Source organism: Ailuropoda melanoleuca, chromosome 2, assembly GCF_002007445.2.
Source record: "Ailuropoda melanoleuca isolate Jingjing chromosome 2, ASM200744v2, whole genome shotgun sequence".
NCBI lineage: Eukaryota > Metazoa > Chordata > Mammalia > Carnivora > Ursidae > Ailuropoda > Ailuropoda melanoleuca.
In genome coordinates this window covers 165,415,816-165,439,075 of record NC_048219.1, presented here as the reverse complement: position 1 = coordinate 165,439,075, position 23,260 = coordinate 165,415,816, and the positions used below count along the sequence as shown (strand labels likewise).

At 41.3% G+C, this 23,260-nt stretch overlaps 1 protein-coding gene and 1 long non-coding RNA gene across 6 annotated transcripts in view; one reads left to right on the top strand and one right to left on the bottom strand.

Annotated features, from left to right (window-relative positions):
- The window catches only part of AOX2 (aldehyde oxidase 2), an 80,887-nt gene continuing 57,627 nt past the window's right edge, over positions 1-23,260 (bottom strand). Inside the window, exons 27-33 of one of the 4 annotated variants that reach the window (XM_034641120.1) lie at positions 22,636-22,688; positions 21,329-21,443; positions 17,812-17,877; positions 17,512-17,700; positions 14,827-14,994; positions 4,129-4,204; positions 1-1,416 (exon numbers count right to left, since the gene is read on the bottom strand). In XM_034641120.1, the coding sequence (XP_034497011.1) occupies positions 4,151-4,204; positions 14,827-14,994; positions 17,512-17,700; positions 17,812-17,877; positions 21,329-21,443; positions 22,636-22,688 (645 nt within the window). In that variant the 3' untranslated portion in view covers positions 1-1,416; positions 4,129-4,150. Of the gene's footprint in view, positions 1,417-4,128; positions 4,205-14,826; positions 14,995-17,511; positions 17,701-17,811; positions 17,878-21,328; positions 21,444-22,635; positions 22,689-23,260 lie in introns of those variants that run through there. The other 3 variants (XM_002915840.4, XM_034641111.1, NM_001304852.1) reach the window with 3 other exon arrangements.
- Positions 8,375-23,260, top strand: part of LOC117801120 — a 36,794-nt gene continuing 21,908 nt past the window's right edge. Inside the window, exons 1-2 of one of the 2 annotated variants that reach the window (XR_004623559.1) lie at positions 8,375-8,599; positions 14,166-14,336. This is a non-coding gene — a long non-coding RNA (uncharacterized LOC117801120). Of the gene's footprint in view, positions 8,600-13,867; positions 13,889-14,165; positions 14,337-23,260 lie in introns of those variants that run through there. The other variant, XR_004623558.1, reaches the window with a different exon arrangement.

Below are 23,260 nucleotides of genomic sequence, written 5' to 3'. Positions count from 1 at the left end.
AGGACTCTGGGACCATGACCTGAGCTGAAGGCAGAGCTACCCAGGCGCCCAAAGCAAATTTCTTATATTCACATTAGATTACATAGTGAAAGATTTTATTTTTGAGAGCCAAAACTTTTTTTTTTTAATTACTTTCAACTTATTTTACCCTGGCTACTCCCACTAAGTTCCCCAGCTCTTCTGCTCACTTGTGCAAAAATCTTGTGTAACTTTTTGTCCTGCCTATGAACCTTCTGTTCTGATCTCCTTTCTCTTCGTGCTCCAGTCCCACTTCTTCCCTTAGACTCCCGTGGCCTAGTGAAGCCTCCGAAGTCAGTGGACAGGCCTGTGCACGGCCGTATCCCAGTCCCTTGAACCAGATGTGCTCACTGCTTCCAGTGACCTACAGCCTCCTGCACTGCAAGCCAGATCTTTGCCTCCTCTCACCCGTCACCCCGCACTCTGAGATCAGCCCCTCCTCCCTCACTTACTTCTGGAGTCACTGCAGATGGTGGCTGGGTGACTTTATCATGCAAATTCTGGCTGACAGAGTGTCAGTTTACCTCCCGGCTTTCTGGTCAAATACGGCCTAATTCATATTCTGGTTTCTCCTCCTCTGAGGGCCTCCAAAACTCAGATCAATGGAATTTGGTGGATCCCATATGTGTTAAACTACAACGTCGGGATGATTACAATTTAGAACTCTTTTGTTCTGTGTTACTCCCTTCAATATATGGGAAACTGAGTGGTGAAGTATTTCTGAAACTGATACTATATCAGATGTTTTTTATAGACAAAAAAAATTAAAGGGTTTTATGATAATACATTGAAAATGTTTTTACATTGCTTTTTATCTCCAAATTCCAAAAGAATGTTACCCAGTTGAACAGCTGACCTAGGTGAGTAAAATACCACTCCTTTGCTGTCAAATATACACGCAGAGACACATAGCTAATTCACAGTAGGAACAAAACAAAAACTTGCAGAAGTCTTGCGGTGTTCTTACCTGTTGCCACTGAATCAAACGTATCCTTGAGAAAAGTAATCACCCTTGGCTACTCAATTGAACACATCCTTGGGAAAAGTAATCACATGTTTATTTACTGAGAAGTGTTTTTCCTTCTAGGTTTGTAACTTGCACTACTAGTCCAGCTAGATTGGATGGACACAGAAAAACAATTTGCTTTTAGAGCAATATTTACATGATATCTTCAGAAACAAATCAAACTTAAATTTGGCTACTGTGGATATTGCAAAGTTTGTCTGGTGGCCTCTAGCCTAGAAAATCTAAGTAAATAATTTATAAATAATGATTCATTTTTAACCTAATCAGAGACTTGAATAATGTTCCTAAAATTCGTGTCTTTTTTCCACACAGTATAAGAATATCAGTTTGGATTCACAAACCGTCTTTTCACTCTTGAAAAACTGAAACACCTGGAAAAAAAAGAAAAGAGAATAATTATAGAAGTGTGCAAATCCCCCAACTTTTTTTTTTTTTTTAAAGATTTTATTTATTTATTCGACAGAGATAGAGACAGCCAGCGAGAGAGGGAACACAAGCAGGGGGAGTGGGAGAGGGAGAAGCAGGCTCCCAGCGGAGGAGCCTGATGTGGGGCTCGATCCCACAACGCTGGGATCACGCCCTGAGCCAAAGGCAGACGCTTAACCGCTGTGCCACCCAGGCGCCCCCCCCCCAACTTTTTCTTATAAGGAAAACAAGTGGTTGAAAAATTGGGTTGGTAAGGCTTTATGGATATGAATAAGTACATTTAGGTAGTTCTTATTCTTCCTTGGCCTCCATGTCTTCATTTGTAAAATAAATGAGAAGCTGGATGAGTTCAGAGATTTTCACACATTTTTAGCAGAGGTTCAAAATGTTATGGGAACACACACAAATATATATGATTTTAGTGTGGTATAAAATTTAATAAAGTCAATGTTTAACACTTGCTTATAAAGCAAATACATGAGAACAATTATGCTACTTTGAAGAAAGCAAAAATCTGAAATTGCAGGTAAAGGATGACAAAGATTCAGAATGCAATTTATATCTGCATTTTTAAAAAATTGCACAGCATGGAGATAATTCTGTCACATCAGTAGCTGTAAGTGGTAAAGTACCAAAGGAGATGTTTTGGTTTGGTTTTGATTTTTGCTTTTTAAATTTCTCTTGCACTCTGAGAATGGTCTTTATTTTGAAGTTTGTACAAAATCTTGACAACCCAGTTCATTCACTGGTGGTCTCCAATTTGTTAAAGTTTGGCACTTGGCATATCTGAGTGTGTGTGTGTGTGTGTGTGTGTAGCTTTCCTTGGTTGAGTACTAGTGTCAGGCATAATGCTGTGCACTTTACAAACCTAGTTTTATACAGAGATTAGAGTGAATTTGCCATCGTATCCACATTTAATTTTAATATTTGGAAAGAGAGAGGTAGGGAGAGAGAGAATAATTAAAGAGCTAGGTAATCTGCCCTCTATATGTAGGTGTATGTTTTTTAATTACTATTTTATAATAATTTAAAATGTAATTTAAAATGTTGACTATTTTGATTTTTGTTGTTATTGTGAAAGGAGAAACAAAAATCTCATCAATTATTTAGTCTGACTTAGCAAAACTATCAACCCAAGTTCTTATGTGACAAAGCACAATGGAATTAAACAAATCTGGTAACACACATAGGTTGTTTTAGACATTTAATTGGAAAATTGGAGTTTGATGAAAACTTTTTTTTTCTCTGAATCTATGATGTAGTTCTCCTCTGCTTTCATTTTTTTTTTTTTTTTTAAGTTGCCCAATAAGTGTGCAGAGAAACAGTTTAATGTTCCAACAATGAAAGCGTGTTTCTTTTTGTCAGCCTATTTCCCAGGCAGGTTTGGTGACTATGTTCCAAAGCCTTCACTGCTCTGTGTTTTGTGTTAAGCTGCACTACAAAATCGTAGCAGTTGAACTCAAAGAATACAACTAGGTACCTCTTTTATATAGCACTAATTAATTATAAATGTGGAAAGCAATAGATTTTAATTTCATGCTTTGCACTCAAGATATATGTGATTCGCAAAAGAATCAGGGAACAGGATCTTTAAAATATCGTAATCTGGGGCACCTGGGTGGCTCAGTCGGTTGAGAGGCTGCCTTTGGCTTAGGTCATGATCTCAGGGTTCTGGGATTGAGCCCTGCATTGGGCTCCTTGCTCAGTAGGGAACCTGCTTCTCCTTCTCCCTCTGCCTGCTGTTTCCCCAGCTTATGCTCTCTCTCTGTCTGTGTCAAATAAATATACAAAATCTTTAAAAAAATAAAATAAAATATCTTAATCTACAACTTTCTCATTTTAAATTTTATTTTAAGATGAAAAGAAAAACTAGGACACCTGTCTGGCTTAGTCGAAGGAGCATGTGACTCTTGATCTCAGAGTTGTGAGTTTGAGCCCCATGTTGGGTGTAGAGATTACCTAAAAATAAAATCTTTAAAAAAAAAATGAAAAGAGAAGAAAACGAAAAGAAAAATTGCTATGTTTTTCTTGGGTAAAATACCCTGACTTTCCTAGTCAGCATCCAAAGCCATGCATGTTTAGTGTTAAAAAATTAAAATGTTGGATAAGATTTAAAAATGAAACTGGAAGGCTCCTGGGTGGCTCAGTCAGTTAAAGGTCTGCCTTCGGCTCAGGTCATGATCCCAGGGTTCTGGGGGGCAGGGTGCCCTGCTCATCTGGGAGCCTGCTTCTCCCCCTCCCTCTGCCCCTCCCCTTGCTCCTTCTCTTTCTCTCTCTCTCTCTTGCTCACTCTCTGTCTCAAATGAATAAAGAATCTTTTTTTTTTTAAAGATTTTATTTATTTATTTGACAGAGATAGAGACAGCCGGTGAGAGAGGGAACACAAGCAGGGGGAGTGGGAGAGGAAGAAGCAGGCTCATAGCAGAAGCCTGATGTGGGGCTCGATCCCATAACACCGGGATCACTCCCTGAGCCGAAGGCAGACGCTTAACCACTGTGCCACCCAGGCGCCCCTGAATAAAGAATCTTAAAAAAAAAAAGAAACTAAATTTATACATTTGTGCAATCCTAAATTTCCTTGGACACAGTTTGAAAGCTACTGGACTGGCTGAGGTTTTCTCTTTCTGAGTAATTATCTTTCAGCTTAATAATCTTACCTTTTAGGAAATGACAGCAATGTTATGCTATAGGGATAGACCAAGGTCTAAATGTCTTCGGGTCATCTCTTGGGATCTAAGAAAGAAAGCAAATAAAATAATATCATAATGCCATTGCACTATCTCACCAGAAAAACTATCTCGAATTTGTAGGCTTTGAAAAATTTTCTGATAGGAGGAGGCAGAGTTTTCCTGAGGAATGGGAAGGTACCATTCCTCTCATGACAACTCTGAAAAGACAGTGATTCTGTGTTGTGATCTCTGCTACACTTAAACGTTGCTTAAGAGGGCAGTTTGATTAGTTACCTGTCTTCTTCGCTTCCCAGATGTGAATTCCAAAGAGAATGATATATCTCATTTGGGGTAGAGAGAGTGTGCACAAGCAGGGGTGGGTAGGGCGGAGAGCCAGAGGGAGAAGGAGAAGCAGACTTCCCACTGAACAGGGAGTCCAAAGTGGGGCTCGATCCCAGGACCCTGAGATCAGGACCTGAGCCAAAGGCAGATGCTTAACGACTGAGCCACCCAGGCACCTCTGATCATGATCTATCTTAGGAAAATGTTTGGGGGAGGATAGTGGGAAGGGGAGAGTGATTAGGCTGAGAGTTGTTTGCACTGGAGCCTACAGACTTGGTCTTCTCTGCAGTGATCTGAGAACAGTCCCATCTACACCTTTAGCCAAATGATTTGTGTGGAACAGTGCCCTTTGCTAATTAGCCCCCAGGCTCATTCTACTATCCTGGGCTACAAGCCCCAAGAATTTGACTTGTTTATCCTTCCTGTGCACCTCAATTCCTGTGTCCTCTGCTGGGAATTCCCCCTGCCTCAGGTCTGGCAGAAAGCAGATATTCCTCACCTCTGCTGTTGTCCTGTTTTTTTTGAAGAGTTGACTTTTAGTTACAAAAATGTTAAAAACAAAAACAAACTTCCCATAAGTAATGGAAAGTTATGAAAATTCCAAAAAGCTTTTCTCCTAATATTTCTTTCACAGAAATACAAAAAGAAGACAGAAAAAAACAAACCAAAAAACTCAACTTCTAACCTGTTATCATTACAAATTCTGTTCTGTTTGCTCTTAGTCTGTATTGAAATGTAAATGGGGGGCTAGGTTTGCCTTTCTCAAAGGGCCTTTTCGTATTCTCTGCTTAACTGGGGCTCTGGGAGTTGCTTGGCTATCTTATTTAGAATCAGCCTGTTGCACCTGGGCTGGGCAGGACACGGACAAAGCACCTCAGTCTAGTCTGAGGTGGGTCCAGGTCAGCTCCTCTGCTAATGGAAACGAAGTTTTAGTCTTTTCCAAAACCTGCTTCCAATTCCTTTCACCAGACCTAGGCCCCCAGGATGCCCCTCTGCTTTGGAACACAGACCAATAGTCATTGAGGGCCTTCTTGAGTCTCACCAACTCCCTAGCTCTTGGAGTGAGGACCTAATTTTTTTTTTTTTTTTTTTTTTTTTTTGGTCTCACAGGCCCCATCTCTGGGACTTAACCTGCTCTTCGTTGGCTTTGGGTGATCTTCCCTTTATCTTCTTTGCTTAGTGCCATCATCCCCTTCCTTCTCCATTCTATTTCTCCTTGTTGGTTCTCAATAATTAAGGCAACATTCACTATGACTGTCAAGACCAATTCTGCTTTTCATTAACCGTCGGCTTCTGAGATGTATCTGGCCCAATCTCATTGGCCTCAAAGTCTAGTGACAGTGGGTGGTTGCCATCAATGCAAGATATTTTAACATCATCATTGCACAGTAAAGGATTAAGTCAGCAGGGCTGGGTTGTCCAAACCCTGCACATTCCAAAAAAAGTTTTAGCCCCAGACAAGCTCCTGGGAGGTGACTCCAAGGTCCTTGAAATGCCACCTGATAAGAGGTCTTTGTTTATCTGGGGCCTTGAGCCGTGTGATATCATTTGACCTCTGGAAGGTCTGGACACTGAGTAACTAAGGTCAGATGCAGGCAACTTATGCCTACTTGACTGATCTCTAATAAAAACTCTGGACACCAAGGCTCAGGTAAGCTTCTCTGGTTGGCAATACCTTGTATATCTTCTCATACATCATTGCCGGGAGAATTAGGTCTTGCCTATGTGACTCCACTGGGAGAGGACAACTGGAAGCTTATGCCTGGTGTCCTCGACCCTGCCCTATGTTCATGTTTCCTTTGCTGATGTTAACCTGTATCTTTTCACTGTGATAAACCATAACCATGAGTATACCAGCTTTTCTGAGTTCTGTGAGTCCATGTAGTGAATCATTACACCTGAAAGTGGTCTTGTGGACTTTTGACTCAGTCATCTTCATTATCATCACCATCATCATCCTCATCATCAGTGTGTATTGACCACTTACTATGTGTGACAACTTTTCATGCATTATCTTATCAATCCTTACAATGACACTGTAAAGTAATTAGAATTATCCTTTCCACACACCTTTCCCCTCATTTTTTAAATAAGGAAACCAAATGATCAGAGAAGTGATATAAATCACCAAAGGGAGAGCCAGGATTCTAAGCCACATCCTTCTGACTCCAGGGCCTGCGTCTTAACCACTAAGTACACTGAAACTCTTTCCTCTGCTAAACAGCTGCTTCTTTCCTGTTCTACTTTCTGCATTGCTTGCTCCCTCTCTTCCTCTGAGGAATGCCTCCAGCTTTGCCCTGCTCCTTTTTAGGTGCCGTCCCTACCTCTCTTCTGCCCCTGCTTCTCTCACATAAAGGAGTAACCTTCCAGAGACCTGGTAGGAGAGCTCTTAGATACAAAAATACACGTTCAGTAACAGTGTCAGATAACCCCCCTCAGTAGTAAGAAAGGTCACTGCATGAAGGGTCATCCAGCACTGCAGGGAACAGATTTAGTCTCTTCACCCAGGACCAGCATGTTCACCCTGGAACCAGTTTCGCAGCCTGTTAGAGTGCCAGTAAAACCTCTTCCAAGACAGCATGAGGGGCAGGGAGGAGAACGCGATGAAGACCGACAGTCTGAGCGTGTATGCACATGTGCATGTATGTGTGTGTGTGTATGTGTGTGTGTGCATTTCATAGGAACAGAACGGTGAACAGCATTCTGAGGAAGGCACCACAGCACCTCTGCTGCCAGTCCTCTCCTGAGTGATGCATTCATGTCTACGCTCCAGCTCACAGAACCCATGGGGCTGAGGTGTGTCTGTGCTGCTTTTAAGGCCTTGCCAAGTATCTGTGGCTTAGCTTTAAGCAGAACAGATGCAGAATGCATGTTTCTACATGTGATGGGGGTAGGTTCCAACACTGCAAAGAAATAGAAGGCTATCTTGTAGGACTGGCAGTACCTCTCCCTCTGCTCAGAGAAACACAAGGCAGCACACAGGATGTGCGGTGGAGGACTAGTGTTTGGGGGCAAACCAGCTGACGGTAGTGGAGGCAAACAGGGCTGCTCACAGCGCAGGAAATGTTCGTGTGTCTCTCCTTCGTTGGCCAGGAAGGGCTCCCTTTGCTGAACCAAACAGGTGGCACTTTTAATGCTGCCAACTCTCACTGATTCTGGGCATCTGGAAATGCAAAAGAAGCAGGAAGGGAAAATGCAGCGTGGGGGTGGCAAGGTGCTAGTGATGCAGAGGGAAGGGAGTAGGTGGGAGGAGGCCGGATTAGGGTTTGCAGAGTGCGGAAGGTAAAGGCCCTCAGACACCAGACACCTGCCACTGTTCAGAATGAAAGGGCAGGGCAGGCATGGCCCTTGGCATTGGGGTCTGGTCTAGAATGAAAGGACTGTTTCCCATGAGGTTGTTCTGAAGTCCGACCTCAACCTCACATAGGACGCACCCACTTGTTGTGGCTGCAAGTATTCCTTAGGAGTCAGCATTATAAAGCTGCCCCTTCAAAATGTGGGGTGAACTGAAACCTGCTTACATACTTGTTTCTAAGCTGAGTGTTGGCTTTTAGCTTTCAGGAGATGGAAACTGAATCTGTTCCTTGGCTTTACGTGGCTTCCCATGGTAGCAGCCCCCACACACCACGGTGTTGTAGCTACTTTAATAAATACTTTTTGCTGCTAGCGATAACAAGGTTTTTGTATTTGTCCCACTGCCAAATTCTTCAAGGCAGGATTTTTCTAATTCTTAAGGCTGTGGAGCTCTTCATATCTCTGAATCTTAAAGCCTTTTTTTTTTTTTTTTTGGATGAAATCACTGTTTCTAAGGAAACGTTCTAACTTGAAAATATTAATTAGGTATTTTCTGTATATCTTTAAAAGAAATTTTCTTTTTTTTCCCTTGTGGAATTTTAAATGACTATACAAAACACATATTTGAAGAAATACATTTTTCTTTCTTCCATCACCAGAAAGGGAATATATAGAGATGATGTTTCTAGCTGTGTCTGGCTGAGCCAGGCTGCTTTGCTGGGCTCAGAGCAGAAACTACCACCAGCAACACTGTTCTGACCAGGAGTTAACCACCTAGGAAAGGGCCCATGGATAAAAACAACAAACAACAACTCTGATCAAGGTAACCACAGATGTCAACAATCTTTGATATAGTAAATGATTGCTCAAATAGAAGAATTGTGTGTGTGTGTGTGTGCTTTTTGTTGAAACTTGAAACTAATTATCTGTGAAAATGAGGCTGCTAGTCTTAAGGGTTATTTTTTTTTCGGCCCTTAGGAAGTCAACTTGATTTAATGTGGAAATTCTTTTTTAAGCCCGTTGGGAGAGGCATATTTTGAAGAAGGTCATTAATAGTTACGGGTATTTGGTGGAGACTTCCCTTTAATATTTACAGAGTGACTTGTATTTACACAATATTTTTACATGTGTTATTTTATTTAATTCCAAAGGAAAAGTATTGAGGGTTTGACTATCATTTCTGTTTAAGAAATAGATATAGGCAGGCTGTTATTTACCTTATGGTTATAAGGAGGTTATTAAAAGAGGAGGCTTTAGACTTTTCAATGCTCGTGTTCTGGTACACAGGCCTTCTGAGCCTCTCGCCTTCTTATGTGTCAGAACAAATTGTGTTTTGACAACAGAATTCAAAGGCCAAATATAATAAGAGTGTTAATATCTATTTCTCAAAAAAAGTTTATTTTTGTTTTTTGTGGTTTTTTTTTGCATAGTACAGTGTTATATGGCAGGGTGAATCATTATATACACTTGACCCTTGAACAATGTGGGGGCTGGGGTACTGATCCCCTGTGAAGCTGAAAATTCACTTATAATTTTGACTCCCCCAAAACTTAAGTACTAATAGCCTACTGTTGACTGAAATGAACGATGTTACTGACAACAGAGTTGATTAACACATATATATTATATACTGTATTCTTATTATAAAGTAAGATATGAGAAGATGATACAAAAAAATCCCAAGGAAGAGGAGATACATTTATGGTGCTGCACTGTAATAAATCTCGGAGTCTAAGTGAACCTGCACAGCTCAAACCCAAGTTGTTCAAGGGGCGACTGTGTCTCGATTAAAATATCATGTTGTAGGTTGAGTAAATGTAAATCTCATAGAGGCTCAGATTTGTTCTAAGATGCTTTAAAGAGACTGGTCTGTGTGAGGAGCCAGGCCACGAGAACTTTAGGAGGCCTGCTGTGTGAACAAATCATATTTTCCAAAGAACTGAAGATATAGACCTGGATTGCAATAGAGTTTAGTTACAAGGGAAGCTGGATTAAGGATTATTCAGGTTTCACCCTCCTGATGTGAAGATAAGTAAGCCACAAATTTGATTTTTATTTATTTATAAATTTAATTAATTAATTATTTTTGAGAGAGAGCGAGAGAGCAAGTGTGGGAGGGGCAGAGAGAGAAGGAGAGGGAGAATCTTAAGCAGGCTCCACACTCAGCATGGAGCTTGATGCAGGGCTCTATCTCACAACCCTGAGATCATGACCTGAGCCAAAATCAAGGGTTTGACGCTTAACCCATGGAGCCACCCAGGCGCCCTGCACATTTTTATTTCTGCTGTCTCTATGCCAGGAAGAACAACAACTGCACCCTTTTAGTTACAAGTCTTTTCTACCAATATCAGAGACTTACAAGATAAGGCCATTTTTGAGGACTACTTGGTCCCATGCTACTTTGAATCCAATGAAACTGCCACGGGACCTTTGCATTAATTATTCTCTGCCTGTAACATACCATACCATTCCCAGCTTTATGGTTGCTCCCTCACTTCATTCAGGCCTCAACTCAAATATCAATGCCCTAGAGAAAATTTCTCTAATAAACCATCAAAAATAATCTAAAATAATCTCTCCATCACATTCTCGCCCCGTTTTTCTATTTTGCTTCTCAGTATTTATCACCACCTGAAATCATAGTGTGTGTGCTTCCTTGTTTACTGTCTGGCTTCCCCAGTAGAATGTAAGCTCCATGTGGGCTGTGATTGACTGGATCACTATGTCTTTAGTTCCCCCACAGTGTCTGTTGCGTGGAAAAAAATGAATGAATGATTGCATGATGAATTATCAAAGCTGGGGCCAAATCCAAGACCTCTTTGACTTTAAGAAAAGGTTAAGGCTAAGTTAGAAAAGCTTTGTCCTTTTGATGCACAGGCATAACCTAGAGTCAGCTAACACTCACTATTCACGGTAACTGTTGTCTCTCTCCCCTGTGGCCCATAAACCACCTGAGAGCAGGGGCCTGTGAGTCTGGCTCACCTGCACACTCCCAGCACCTCAAAATATGCAAGAAGGAAAGCACTGAATTGATTTCTTGAATTTGATTGAAAATATGAAAGGTGAGTAGGGATTAGCCTGGGAAAAGGACGAAGATGGTTCCAAGCAGAAGGCAGAGCTTGGTGGAGGCCGCTGTCCTTGAGGAGGAACAGACAGAAGGCAGCAAGCATGGAGAGAGAAGGCAGGGGAGGGTACTGTGCAGAGCTGAAGTGGGTGAGGCCATGCTGGACTTTGCAGGTCTACAGGCTTGGGAGGGCAAGTTATAAAGTTTTATCTTTATCCTCAGAGCAATGGGAACCTTTCTACCTTGTGTACATGCTAGAGTGACATGATCATATTTGGCACATCACAAATTTCTGGCTGCACTGGGTATAGAAAGGCCAGCGAGGAGGCCGCTTTGACCCACGCTAGAAAGATGGAAGGTGGGCTTAGGGTCTCTAGAAAGTAAACTCCGCAAAGATAGAGCCTGCTCTCTGTTTCATTCACTTCTGAATTCCCAGCCCCCAGGACAATGTCTGGCACTTGCTTTGTGGTACAATACGGATAGAGGAGTATTGCCATGTCTTGTGACAGGAAGTAGCAGAATCTATATTTTGTGTGTTTCTGGTCCTCTTTGTTAAACCGAGAGTCAGGACTTCCTCCTCTCTGCTTCCCTTGGGAAGCCCCACTCAAGGCTGGCTTCTGGTTATCCTTTTGCTGTTGGTGTCTGGAGGTCAGAACAGAGAAACTCTTGAATCCCTGAAGTGTTGTCTAGAATTTGAAGAACCCCTGCTCTCATCATGAAGTTACTCCCAATTATACTGTTCAAATCTTTTTTTTTTTCAAAGATTTTATTTATTTATTTGACAGAGACAGCCAGCGAGAGAGGGAACACAAGCAGGGGGAGTGGGAGAGGAAGAAGAAGGCTCCCGGCGGAGGAGCCCGATGTGGGGCTCGATCCCAGAACGCTGGGATCACACCCTGAGCCCAAGGCAGACACTCAACGACTGAGCCACCCAGGCGCCCCTATACTGTTCAAATCTTTTTAGGGGCACCTGGGTGGCTCAAGGGGCGCCTGGGTGGCTCAGTCGCTAAGCATCTGCCTTCAGCTCAGGGCGTGATCCCGGCGTTGTGGGATCGAGCCCCACATCAGGCTCCTCCACTGGGAGCCTGCTTCTTCCTCTCCCACTCCCCCTGCTTGTGTTCCCTCTCTCGCTGGCTGTCTCTCTCTGTCAAATAAATAAATAAAATCTTTAAAAAAAATCTTTTTAAACATTATATCAGGGATATCTCAATTTTGGAAAATGAGTATGTAAATAAGGTAAACTGTATATATAAATAATTATGACTTTAAAGATGATTACAAGTGTGTGTGAAAAAATTATATATATATATTTGAATTTTTTTAAAAGAGTTTATTTATTTATTTGTCAGACACGGAGAAAGAGCACAAGCAGGGGGAATGGCAGGCAGAGGAAGAAACAGGATCCCTGCTGAGCAGGGAGCCCGTTGTGGGGCTCAGTCCCAGAACCCTCGGATCATGACCTGAGCAGAAGTCAGACAGTTAACTGACTGAGCCACCCAGGCACCCCCAAATACCAACATTTTTATGATTATTTCTGGTTAGTGGGATTATGGCTGATTTTAACTTTCATCTTATTCTTTGCAAAATGTTTCTTACTTTTCCATAATGGACATGTGTTACTTTTATGAAGATAAAAAATAATACATGTTACTAAAATGAGGTTTATAATATCAAATCTAGATTATGACATGAGGTGCTATGTAGGTGTGTTTTAGAAAATGTGAAGCGGGGGGTGCCTGGGTGGCTCAGTCATTAAGCATCTGCCTTTGGCTCAGGGCGTGATCCCGGCGTTCTGGGATCGAGCCCCTCATCAGGCTCCTCTGCTGGGGGCCTGCTTCTCCCTCTCCCACTTCCCCTGCTTGTGTTCCCTCTCTCGCTGGCTGTCTCTGTCTCTGTCAAATAAATAAATAAAATCTTTAAAAAAAAGAAAATGTGAAGGGGAGCCTGGGTGGCTCAGTCTGTTAGGTGTCTGCCTCCAGCTCAGGTCATGATCCCAGGGTCCTGGGATTGAGCACAGCATCAGGCTCCCTGCTCAGTGGGGAATCTGCTTTTCTCTCCCTCTGCCCCTCCCCCTGGCTCATGGTCTCTTGTGAGAGTTGCTCGTGCTCTCTTGCTCTCAAATAAATAAAATCTTTAAAAAATAAAATGTTAAAAAAAAAAGAAAATGTGAAGTTACTTTTACATTGACCCTGAGTATTTGATTGATGGGTATACAAATTAGTAGATGATTTATATCCACAAAGACATATTAAATTAATCTTATAAAAAAACATCAGACTTGGGAGAAAATATGGCCCCTTCCCACAGGCAAGGTACCTGGCAGACTGGGTCCCAAATAGTAATTGAAATAAATCCAAGCAATTCACTTCTTACCATTGCAGGTGACAAACTGACTTTGCCAGATAACCCAACTAATTAAAAATGGCCTAAAAACCTGGAAATGAAGGAATCCATTTTCTGGGAGGCAGGCCATTTGAAGACCGACAAAGTTAAATGTGGGCAAGAAAGGAAGATTAGAACCTGTTGCTGTGTGTTTTTAGTTTTGCTAATCTGGCCCATTTTGGGAAAGGATATTTATTACTGCAAAAGACAACTGAGAACATTTTTGAAAGGTTGGGATAGTTGGGGTAGAAATCAAGTGATTCCTTGGTTACTGTGTAACCACTGCTGTTGGGAGGGGGTGGACAGGGACCTCTAGGCCCAAGTCAGTTCAGGGCAGGGATCCCTGCAGTAGAGGAGTGCTGGTTCCCTGACCCTGACCAACTGAGCAGGACTGACTGGAAGCAGGTGATAGTAACCCTTCTGTGGACAGTGCAGTCAGGTGAGGGGCATCCTGGGGGGCAGAGCTAATGCTGGGACATGTGGTGGGAAAGACAGGGTAGTTGGTACAACTGGAGTACAAGAAATGTTGAGTCAGATTTGGAGATGGGAAGAGGACTGGATCATGTAAGGGAAGGAAATGTGTCATGATGACACTTCCTTTTAAGCAGTATTCCCAAATCCTGGGTCACATTATTCTTTCACTCTGTGGATGGATGTTTTGCAGAGGTCAGTTAAGTATTTAGGCTTCTTTCAATATAGATCTGAAAACAAATTTCTTTTAAGAGTAGAGAATCAATTCTTTTCTCTCTAAGAGGCAATATAGTATACCGGAGCCAGATGGTCTGGGTTTGAATTTTGACTTTGGGCAAAGTTTCCTCAATAATAAAATGAAGAAAATAATACCAGTTACCTGACAGAATTATAGTAATGACTAATGAGATAATCTTGTAAATATTTAGGACGGTGCTCAATCAGTGCTAACTAGTGTTGTTATTTATATTAGGATGCTATGAGGAACCGGGCACAGGTGCACCCAGTGACCTCACCAAGGTGGCGAATCTACAACCCTCAGCAGGTTGGGATGTCTACGTGCATGTGCATCCAGCAGATGAGTCCCCAGTCCTCCCTCTCCTGCCCCGGGAGGCATTGGCATGACGTGGAAAAGTAGCAGCTGGTAATAAGATCCTGTTATTTCTCAAGGAAAGGTAGACTGTGTACTCTGTGCTTGTATAGGGAACATGGACAGCGTATTATCAAATATAGCTACATGACACACGGATTATTGTTTGTGTTTGTTTTTCTTGAAGAGTAGGATAGATTAAATAAGATAGAGGGAGGAAATATTTATAATGGTTCAATGAAATCATCCAGTTGTTTCATATTTAACTATTAGTTTTTGAAGCATGATAAATCATCCTACTTCAGGGTTGCTGAGACAATCAAATTAAATAACAGATGTAGAAATGTTTTTTAAAAATTTTAAATTGCTACATATACAAAAGGTATTTGTGTGATTTATTTTTATCCCCTTATACTTTGATTAGCTCATATTTTATAATTTGACCTTGTAATTTGATCAGATTAGGTTATGAATTTACCTTAGAAGTCTAAGATACAAGAGATAGAAAAATGACCTTTTAGTAAAATAACCAATAATTCCATACCATCTCTGTGAAACGATCTGCACAGGCCATTCGAACCCGTTCTGGCGTTGCTGGGCTCCTCACTGTGAAGTCCTCCACTGTGTCTCTTTCCCTGCGTGCTGTGGCCACAGCATCAGTGATGGCAAAGAACACAGACGAGCCCAAGAACATCCCAGACTCTCCCAGGCCCTGCAAGAAAGCACATTTGTTTTAGAATCCTCTATACTAGATTGCAAGCTGCTGTATTTCAGGACCCGGCTCTTTATTCACCGTTGTGTCCCTAACTCTTAGCACAGTGTCTTGCTCACAATAATTCTCAATAATTTGTTCACTGACTTATCGACTGAATGAAGCTTGGGTACTCTTAAAAATCCCAATACCACCTGAACTTCCCATATCTGTAATGCTGTGTAGGTTAAATCTTTATAGGAAAGGTGGGTGTGCACGTCTGTGGGGTATCCTATTATTTAATCATTTATTTATTTATTTAAGATTTTGTTTATTCATGAGACACAGAGAGAGGGAGAGAGAGAGTGGGAGGGAGGCAGAGGGAGAAGCAGGCTCCCTGCAGAGCAGGGAGCCCAATGTGGGACTTGATTTCAGAACCCTGGGATCACGAACTGAGCCAAAGATAGATGCTTAACTGACTGAGCCACGCAGGCGCACTACGTGGTATCCTATTCAGAGAAGCACATTCATGAGCAGAGAAAAATGCCTCGTTATGACTCCAGCATCAGGGAAGGCAGCGTACTCTAGACGAGGAGTACAGACTTGGGTACGAGATGATGGGTTGCAAGCCTATCATCTGCAAGGAACAGTCAGGAAATGTAAATGTGTGATGTGGGCAGTTGAAGGACAGCAAAGAAAAGCGGGAATTATGGTGAAGTAGAGATACCCCCTGTCCTGTCTAAAGGAGCCCCTATTCTTCAGTTCTAGCTAATTGATGTCTTCTAAGAATGTAGCCAATTACCAGATCAACCAATTTTTCAAAAGAATTTAGATATTCTTATTTTAATGTACAAGTCCCTGATTTTTAAGACTTATTTATTTGAGAGATAGAGAGAGAGACAGAGGAGGAGCAGAGGGAGAGGGAGACAGAGAATCTTAAGCATACTCCCTGCTGAACATGGAGCCCAATGCAGGTTCCATCCCAGGATCCTGAGATCATGACCTGAGCCAAAGGCAGACACTTAACCAACTGAGCCACCCAGGTGCCCCTAAAATTCCCTGATTTTTAAAAACGCTGTGTGGGTCATAGAAACACATCTGCAGCCTATATTCAGCCAGTGGGCCCCCAGTTTGCAACCCTGAGCTAGAGACATGAAGTTTGAATCCTGGCCCTTACTCCCTCTGTTTCTCTGGGTGAGATTATCTCTCTGAGCCTCTGTTCCTTTATCAGTGAAATTCAGGCAATGATATCTACGTTACAGGGTGTTGTAAAGTTCAGAAAGTGCAAAAGCACTTAGCATAGTGCCTGGTACTCAGTAGGTCCCCGTTATTATAGACATATATTATACATATATAATATATATATAGTGCCTGGTACTCATACTCAGTAGGTCCCTGTTTATATATATATATATATATTATATATATAATATTGCTCTTGGAGCCCTGAAAGCTGCTCTTTGAGTGATTTCCAGCCTAATGAGAATCCAAAGGGGATGCTTATTGTCCTTCCTTTCAAATTTGCACCCCTGCATCTCTCCACTCCCCAGCTCCATCAACATATGCCCAGAGAAAGTTCCTGGGCTGAGAGTGGGCTCCAGTTTGGAAATGATAACATTCCAGCAGATATAGGTGAACTCATTTTCTCTTATATCAATTCATCACCCCTAGTAAGAAGTCTCCTAAAAGGCTTGAAAGAAAATTTTAACAATACATCTCAAACCTAAAGGAAGTTTCTACTCTGAGAGTGATTTTCACATAATCTGCATATAGCAATACCAATAAATGAGGACCTTTATTTTCATTTGCAACTCCACTACCTTAGTACTAATGGTTTGTGTCTTTGCTTCCTGACACCACTGACATTTTGGGCCAGACAACTCTTTGTTGGGGGCTGTCTTGTGCATTGAAGGCTACTTAGCAGCATCCCTGGCCTCTCTACCCAGAGTAGGAACATCTCCTCCCTCCACAACCCCAGTTGTGACAACCAGGTATCTCCAGACACTGCCAAATGTACCCTGGGGACCAGGTGAGAACCACGGTTCTGGATCCGTTTCTGGCAATGGATGTGGACCCTGAGCCCCCAAGAGGTGAGTGATTCATCTACGATCACAGGGAGCTGGCGAGGCTAGGGTAAGAACCCAGGTCCACTGAGGCCTCAGTCCAGGATTCTTCCCATGTTGCCACTGCTTCCTAAGATTTCAGTAGTATCGTGCCTTCAATCCCATTTAATATTTTAGTCTCAAGGTTCTTCAGGGAAAATATTATTCTATCATATCAGAACTTCTCACCAAATGTTAGCATTTCCAGTGAAAGAGGCTATTAATAAAGTCCTTGGCTGAGGATGGTCATTGGGCACAGATCATTCTTCTCTGAATCTCACTTTTCTCTAGGTGATTGTTCTCCAAATTCTAACAGTCTCTTGTGATTTGGTCTTGATACAGGTTGACATTATTATTACTTTTTTTCGTCCACCTGCTTTCACTTACCATGCTACTTGATGGATCGCATTGCACAGCAGTAGTTTTGGGCGCCTACCTTGGATGAATAGATGGTTGGTGGGGTTTGTGAGGATGGCAACAGGGAGACATTGAACTCCTCTGGGACGTCAGTGATGGTTGGAATTTTGTACTCGTCTGGGCCTCGAGAGTACAGAACACCTTCTGGGGAATATTTCAGCTCTTCAGTGGTATAAAGGCCCATTCCCTGAATAAAGGAACCTTCAACCTGAAAGGGGAAAATGTCAAGCTCTGTGATGCTGTATGCTTTTTAGAAGTACCTAGCTACCCCGCGGTGACTTTCAGGAAGCAGCATCCATCTCCATGGGCCAGCACTTACCTGCCCAATATCAATAGCGGGATTTAGGCTGCAACATGCATCCATGACAATGTCTGTTCTGATTTTCTGCAAAAAATGAATATTGCCTCACCATAAAAACTTAAATTAAAAAGATTATCTTAAGGTTTATTTAAAAGTTCTCCAGTTATTCCAGAACTCCTGCTGGTTAACGAACACTGCACTGAACCTCATCAATATTAGAGGTGGTAAGAAATCTGCCAAACTCTTCAACTTTAGTGCTAGGACTGGTGATGACCCCAGAAGATCTTACATAATCATAGTTTTGACTTCCCTTAAGTGACTCCAAAGTCCATGGTATGTGAGTGCCTTTGAGTGTCACTTAGTGAATAATTGATCCTGGTTGCTCATCTGATTCTAAACCTGGATTTGTTGTTCGACTACAACTCATGAGCTCAATGAGACCTCGTGATGATTTGATGGGGGTGGTATTATTCCTGTTTTACGGAGGAAATCATGTAGCCATAGTGGCATGTATGAAATTGGAGATTTGAAAGTTCTTGGAACATATGAAGGGAAAATGTTGAGACTACCTTTGCTAATCTCCTTCCTTCCCCGAGAAACATCACACTAATTTGGCTCTTATGTTCTGGCACAGGGTTCGTGCAGACGGGTTGTTAAGGAGCCACAGAAAACCGTACGTGGCAGTGGTCTAGCTTGAGAATATCTCTGGGCTTTCCTTCAGCCCCCATGTCCTGTGCTTGTTCTGACAATATCAGCATTCTCTGTTTAGCCTTACTAGCTGGGCTCCTCCTTTCTATCTAGCCCTTTGGGTTGGCAGTTCTCTTTTGACTCAAATGTTGACCTTTCAGACAACTTTCTATGGGCATTGGGACCAGCCTTCATTTATTCTCAACAGATGGGGCAGGAGGTTGGACACACCTCAGAGTGGGCCTTGAATTTATTTCCATCTTGAAAACTGGTAGATTTTGCACTAAGTGTGTTGGCCAGTGGGAAGAGATGGCTGTGCACTGATGGGACGGGCACATGCTCTGACCAGCAGCAATAGGCCTGTCATTTAATTTCTCTGATTTCCCTTTAATTCAAAGTAGTTTCGCCTCTTCAAGGAATAAGCTATTTCAAGGGCTGAAGTGACACCAAAATGACTGAACCTTAACTAGCAATAAGGAAGGCACAGGGACAACCAGATTTTAACTTTACTGGTACCATAAATTCTGGAGGATCCTTGTGAGGTTTGTTTCTTCGCGGATTTATACCAAGGCCCTCAGGTAGAACTTGCCAGATAAAATAAGTAAGTTCCGAATGCTGTATTAAGCATATTTATACCAGAAATTTATTTGTTGTTTATCTGAAATTCAAATTCAACCAGCCATACTGTATTTTTATTTGCTAGTAACAAATCTGGTAATATCACCTTCAGGGTGGAAGTTCAGAAAATTAGTTGATTTCTAAAAACAGCTTTCCAGAGGCGCCTGGGGGGCTCAGTAGGTTAAGTGTCTGCCTTCAGCTCAGGTCATGATCTTGGGGTCCTGGAATCAAGCCCCCTGTCAGGCTCCCTGCCCTGCGGGGAGTCTGCTTCTCCCTCTCCTTCTGGCCCTCCTCCTGCTCATGTTCTCTCTCTCTAAAATAAATAAAATCTTTTTTAAAAAGTTTAAAAACAGCTTTCCACTGAGTGTGGAGCCCTGAATGGGTTACAGGTGTGCCAGGGCACTGACACTTGGACTTCTGTGGGGTCTGGGGCAGGATTCTCAGGCTGGTCACCTGCCAACATGAGGTCCTTGTTTGCAAAAGTGTGCTGTGCAAATATTGTCATTATCTATGTGTATCATGATGTGAAAAACATTAGGAAACTGAGTTTTAAGATAATCATATGAACAATCTGTGATCCTAATTTCATGAGTTTACTTCTTCACAATGATCTAGGGTGAAAATGGGGATATAATGTATCCTAAGGATGAACTCAAGTGGAACGTGAGGGCAACTATTCCCCAGACATCCCTTCATTTACTGTATTTTCTATCTTATCTATATAAAATTTAAGCGATGGACAAATTCACTAAGAATGGGGTGAAAAAGACATTTTGATAAGATTTCCAAATCAGTATTTGCAAATTCCTTCCTATTTTACATAAATTGACCATTTCTAGTTTCAGCTAAGATGGTTCAAGATGATGTTGGAATAATCTGTATATGAAATTTAGATATGTCATTGGTCCATTCTGTAAATTTCTTAACAATTACTATACTTTGGATATTCTATATTCTTTTTTTATAACTTATTTAAATTCAATTAGTTAACATATTAACATACAGTGTATCATTAGTTTCAGATGTAGAGTTCAGTAACTCATCCGTTGCTTATAACACCCAGTGCTCATTACATCACGTGCCCTCCTTAATACCGAACACCCAGTTACCCCATCCCTCCACCCACCTCTCCTTTAGCAACCTTCAGTTTGTTTCCTATAGTTAAGAGTCTCTTATTGGAGATACTTAATTTTATTGAAGGTTTCGGTAATCTCTCTATTCTGAGAATGACACCTGATATAGATTCATGGTTTACCTTTTATGGTGGAAGTTTTAACTCTTTTTTTGGGGGGGGGAGCTGTTAGCTTTTGATTAAATATGACTCCCTGCTTCCAATAGGATGCTTGATTAAGTAGTAAACATAAAAAAAATTTTCATGCCTGTCCCCCATCTATTTTGTTAAGGACATTAGTACTCTTGGGATAACTGACTTTAGAGAAACATTACAACGTTATGTGCTCTCAAATGTTTACTCAAGACAATTTACTAAATCACCTATTCCTTCGGATTAGGTGACCTGACCTTACTTTAGGAACAGACCGTTTTTTGTTTTGTTTTGTTTTTTGCAAAAACTTTGGAAAGCAACTTTGTTGTCTCAAATGGAATAAAAAACAATGCGTTTTAGACTGTCACGAGCAATTTGGTTTTGACTACTTTAAAAATTTTTAAAAATTAAATAAATTTTCATTGAGGTATAATTGACATTTAACATTATATTACTTTCAGGTGTACAACATAACGATTTGATATACGTATGTATTGCAAAATGACTATCACAATAAGTCTAGTTAACATAGTTACCACTACCACACATGGTTAAAAAAATTATTTTTCATGTGATGAGGACTTTTAAGATCTACTCTCTTAGCAACTTTCAAATATGCAATACAGTATTATTAACTATGGTCTCCATGTTGTACCTTACATCCCCATGACTTAATTATTTTATAACTGGAACTTTGTACCTTTTGACCCCTTCCACCCCTTTTATCTATGCCCTTACCCCCATCTCTGGCAACCACCAACCACTGTTAGGAGCAATTCCTTCTTGACGACTTCTTCTTAAGTGGAAATTCAGCATGAGGCTGGATCTTTAGACATTACCAAGGAACTGAAAAAATCCTGTTATTATTATACAACTGTTACATAATGAAATTGGGCTATTTATTGTACAACACAATTCTGTGGTTGTTGTTTTAATTTGCCAAGAGGAAAGTTATACTTGGCTTACCTTGTGAGCTCCCGTCAGGCAGTCAATTTCAACCTCTGAACAGGCTGCTCCATAGACATAGTATGGAAAAGGGTCTCCTTCTCCCTTCTCCCAGTCCATGAAGGCCTTGTAGCCCCTGATGAAAGAAAGAAAGCCCCATTGGCTTGGGGTGGTGGCGGCGGTGGTGGGGTTGCAAACAATGTGGACTCATTTTAAAAGTTATTATGATAGTATTTCATTTTATTGATACTTATTTCAACTGCTTTTTAAACTCATTTAAACTACTCCTTGGATTTCTGACCTAGCTAATTACAGCAGCACTATCATAAGCCTCCATTTAAAGAGAACTCTTTGTGCCACAGTTAGGATGCCAAAAAGAGAGAGAATCCAACAGGCTGTTTTGGTCTGGACCTCCCAGTGTGTCTGTATCCATGGCTTAGGGTTTGAGCTTTAGCTCTGATAAAATCTCAACCGATTTTATCAGCATTCCCAAAGGGACCCCCTAGACTGTGCTAACTGGGGAATTGATGATAATTCAGGGATGGTTAGAAAAAAAAAGGGGGGGCATGTAATTCCGTGCATTAATGTACAATGGAAGATGTACCCGGCTAGAGGGCTGATTTGCTCTCTTCTTGGGTAACTGAACTCAGAAATTTAGAGCTCATTAAGTACAGGGCACTGGGCTGCGCTGTTACCTTCCGCCTTCCTTCCTTCTTCATGAAAAAATTGCTTTACTCTCTCTGTTTTCTCTCTGCTGTTTTCTCTCTCTCTGTGTGTGCATGTGTGTGTTTAGTTTGGTGATTTGTTTCACTAGATGATAAAACTGATGTCATACACTTCCTGCACTTGACAACCAGTTCTTCTCTTTGTGCTTCATTCAATGAACATGAATTGACTGAGGGCCTTGCACTGACAGAAACTGTGCAAATGAGGATCGGTGATCACCCCATGCATCTCTTCCTGCCCAGAGAGGAGCTCCAAAACAGAAAGGTTTTATGGTAAGGGGAGGGAGATTTGTAAAACTGAGTTGGAAGTTGTTTCTAATAATGGTATTTTTTACTACTTAACAATGAATATTAAATGATGATTAGATGTTCTAAGTCACATTAAAACAATATTTTTTTTACCCAATAAGGGTATTTTTATTATTTAATATTTCTTTGGACATAGTTCAAAGGCTTACATAAAATCATATAATTTTAGACTTAGAATGGACCTCACTGATCACATAATAAAAACTTGTTTTACAAATAAGGGACCTAAGGCCCAGAGCAATTGGGTTACCTTCTATTTTCTTAGCTAAGCTCAGATATTATTGTCATTTTTACCTGAAGTATCCAGTGGCTGAAAGACTGATTCTTTGTTCGAAAGCAGATTCTATCTGTGGAATGGGCATATTTAGTCAGAATAAAATAGATACATCATCTGAGAGGTGAAAATGAAAATATTCTCTATATCAAAATTGACATCTGATAATTGTTGCTGGTGCTTTGTTGCCAATAATAGAACTCATTGTAATATTTTTTTCCTCAGCTGGTACACTAACAATTTCCTTCTGATTGGGCTGAGATGTCTGAATTAAACAAATAAAATAGATTCCTGCTGCACATCCATGATATAGGGCCTGAGTTCACAAGGTCTTTTGGGGCTTCGTTTCTCCATGTTAGAACTCTAGATAAGTGTGCATGTGTGAGATAACTGTTCTAATGAGATAAGATAAAGGATGTTGTAAAGTTGGATTAGATGAGTCATTTCCTTTGAGACATGTTTAATAGCAATTAGGCCTTTTGGTTTTCCTCCTCCCCATTTAAAACAACAAGTGTGTGTGTGTGTGTGTGTGTGTGTGTGTGTGTGTGTGTGGCTTAGGAAGGCTAAATCTCTTCCTCTTCTTATTTAAGCAGAGTGGGTAAGGCCTCTGGGTGTTCTTCATATGCTTCTGTTCCTCCTCTCAGT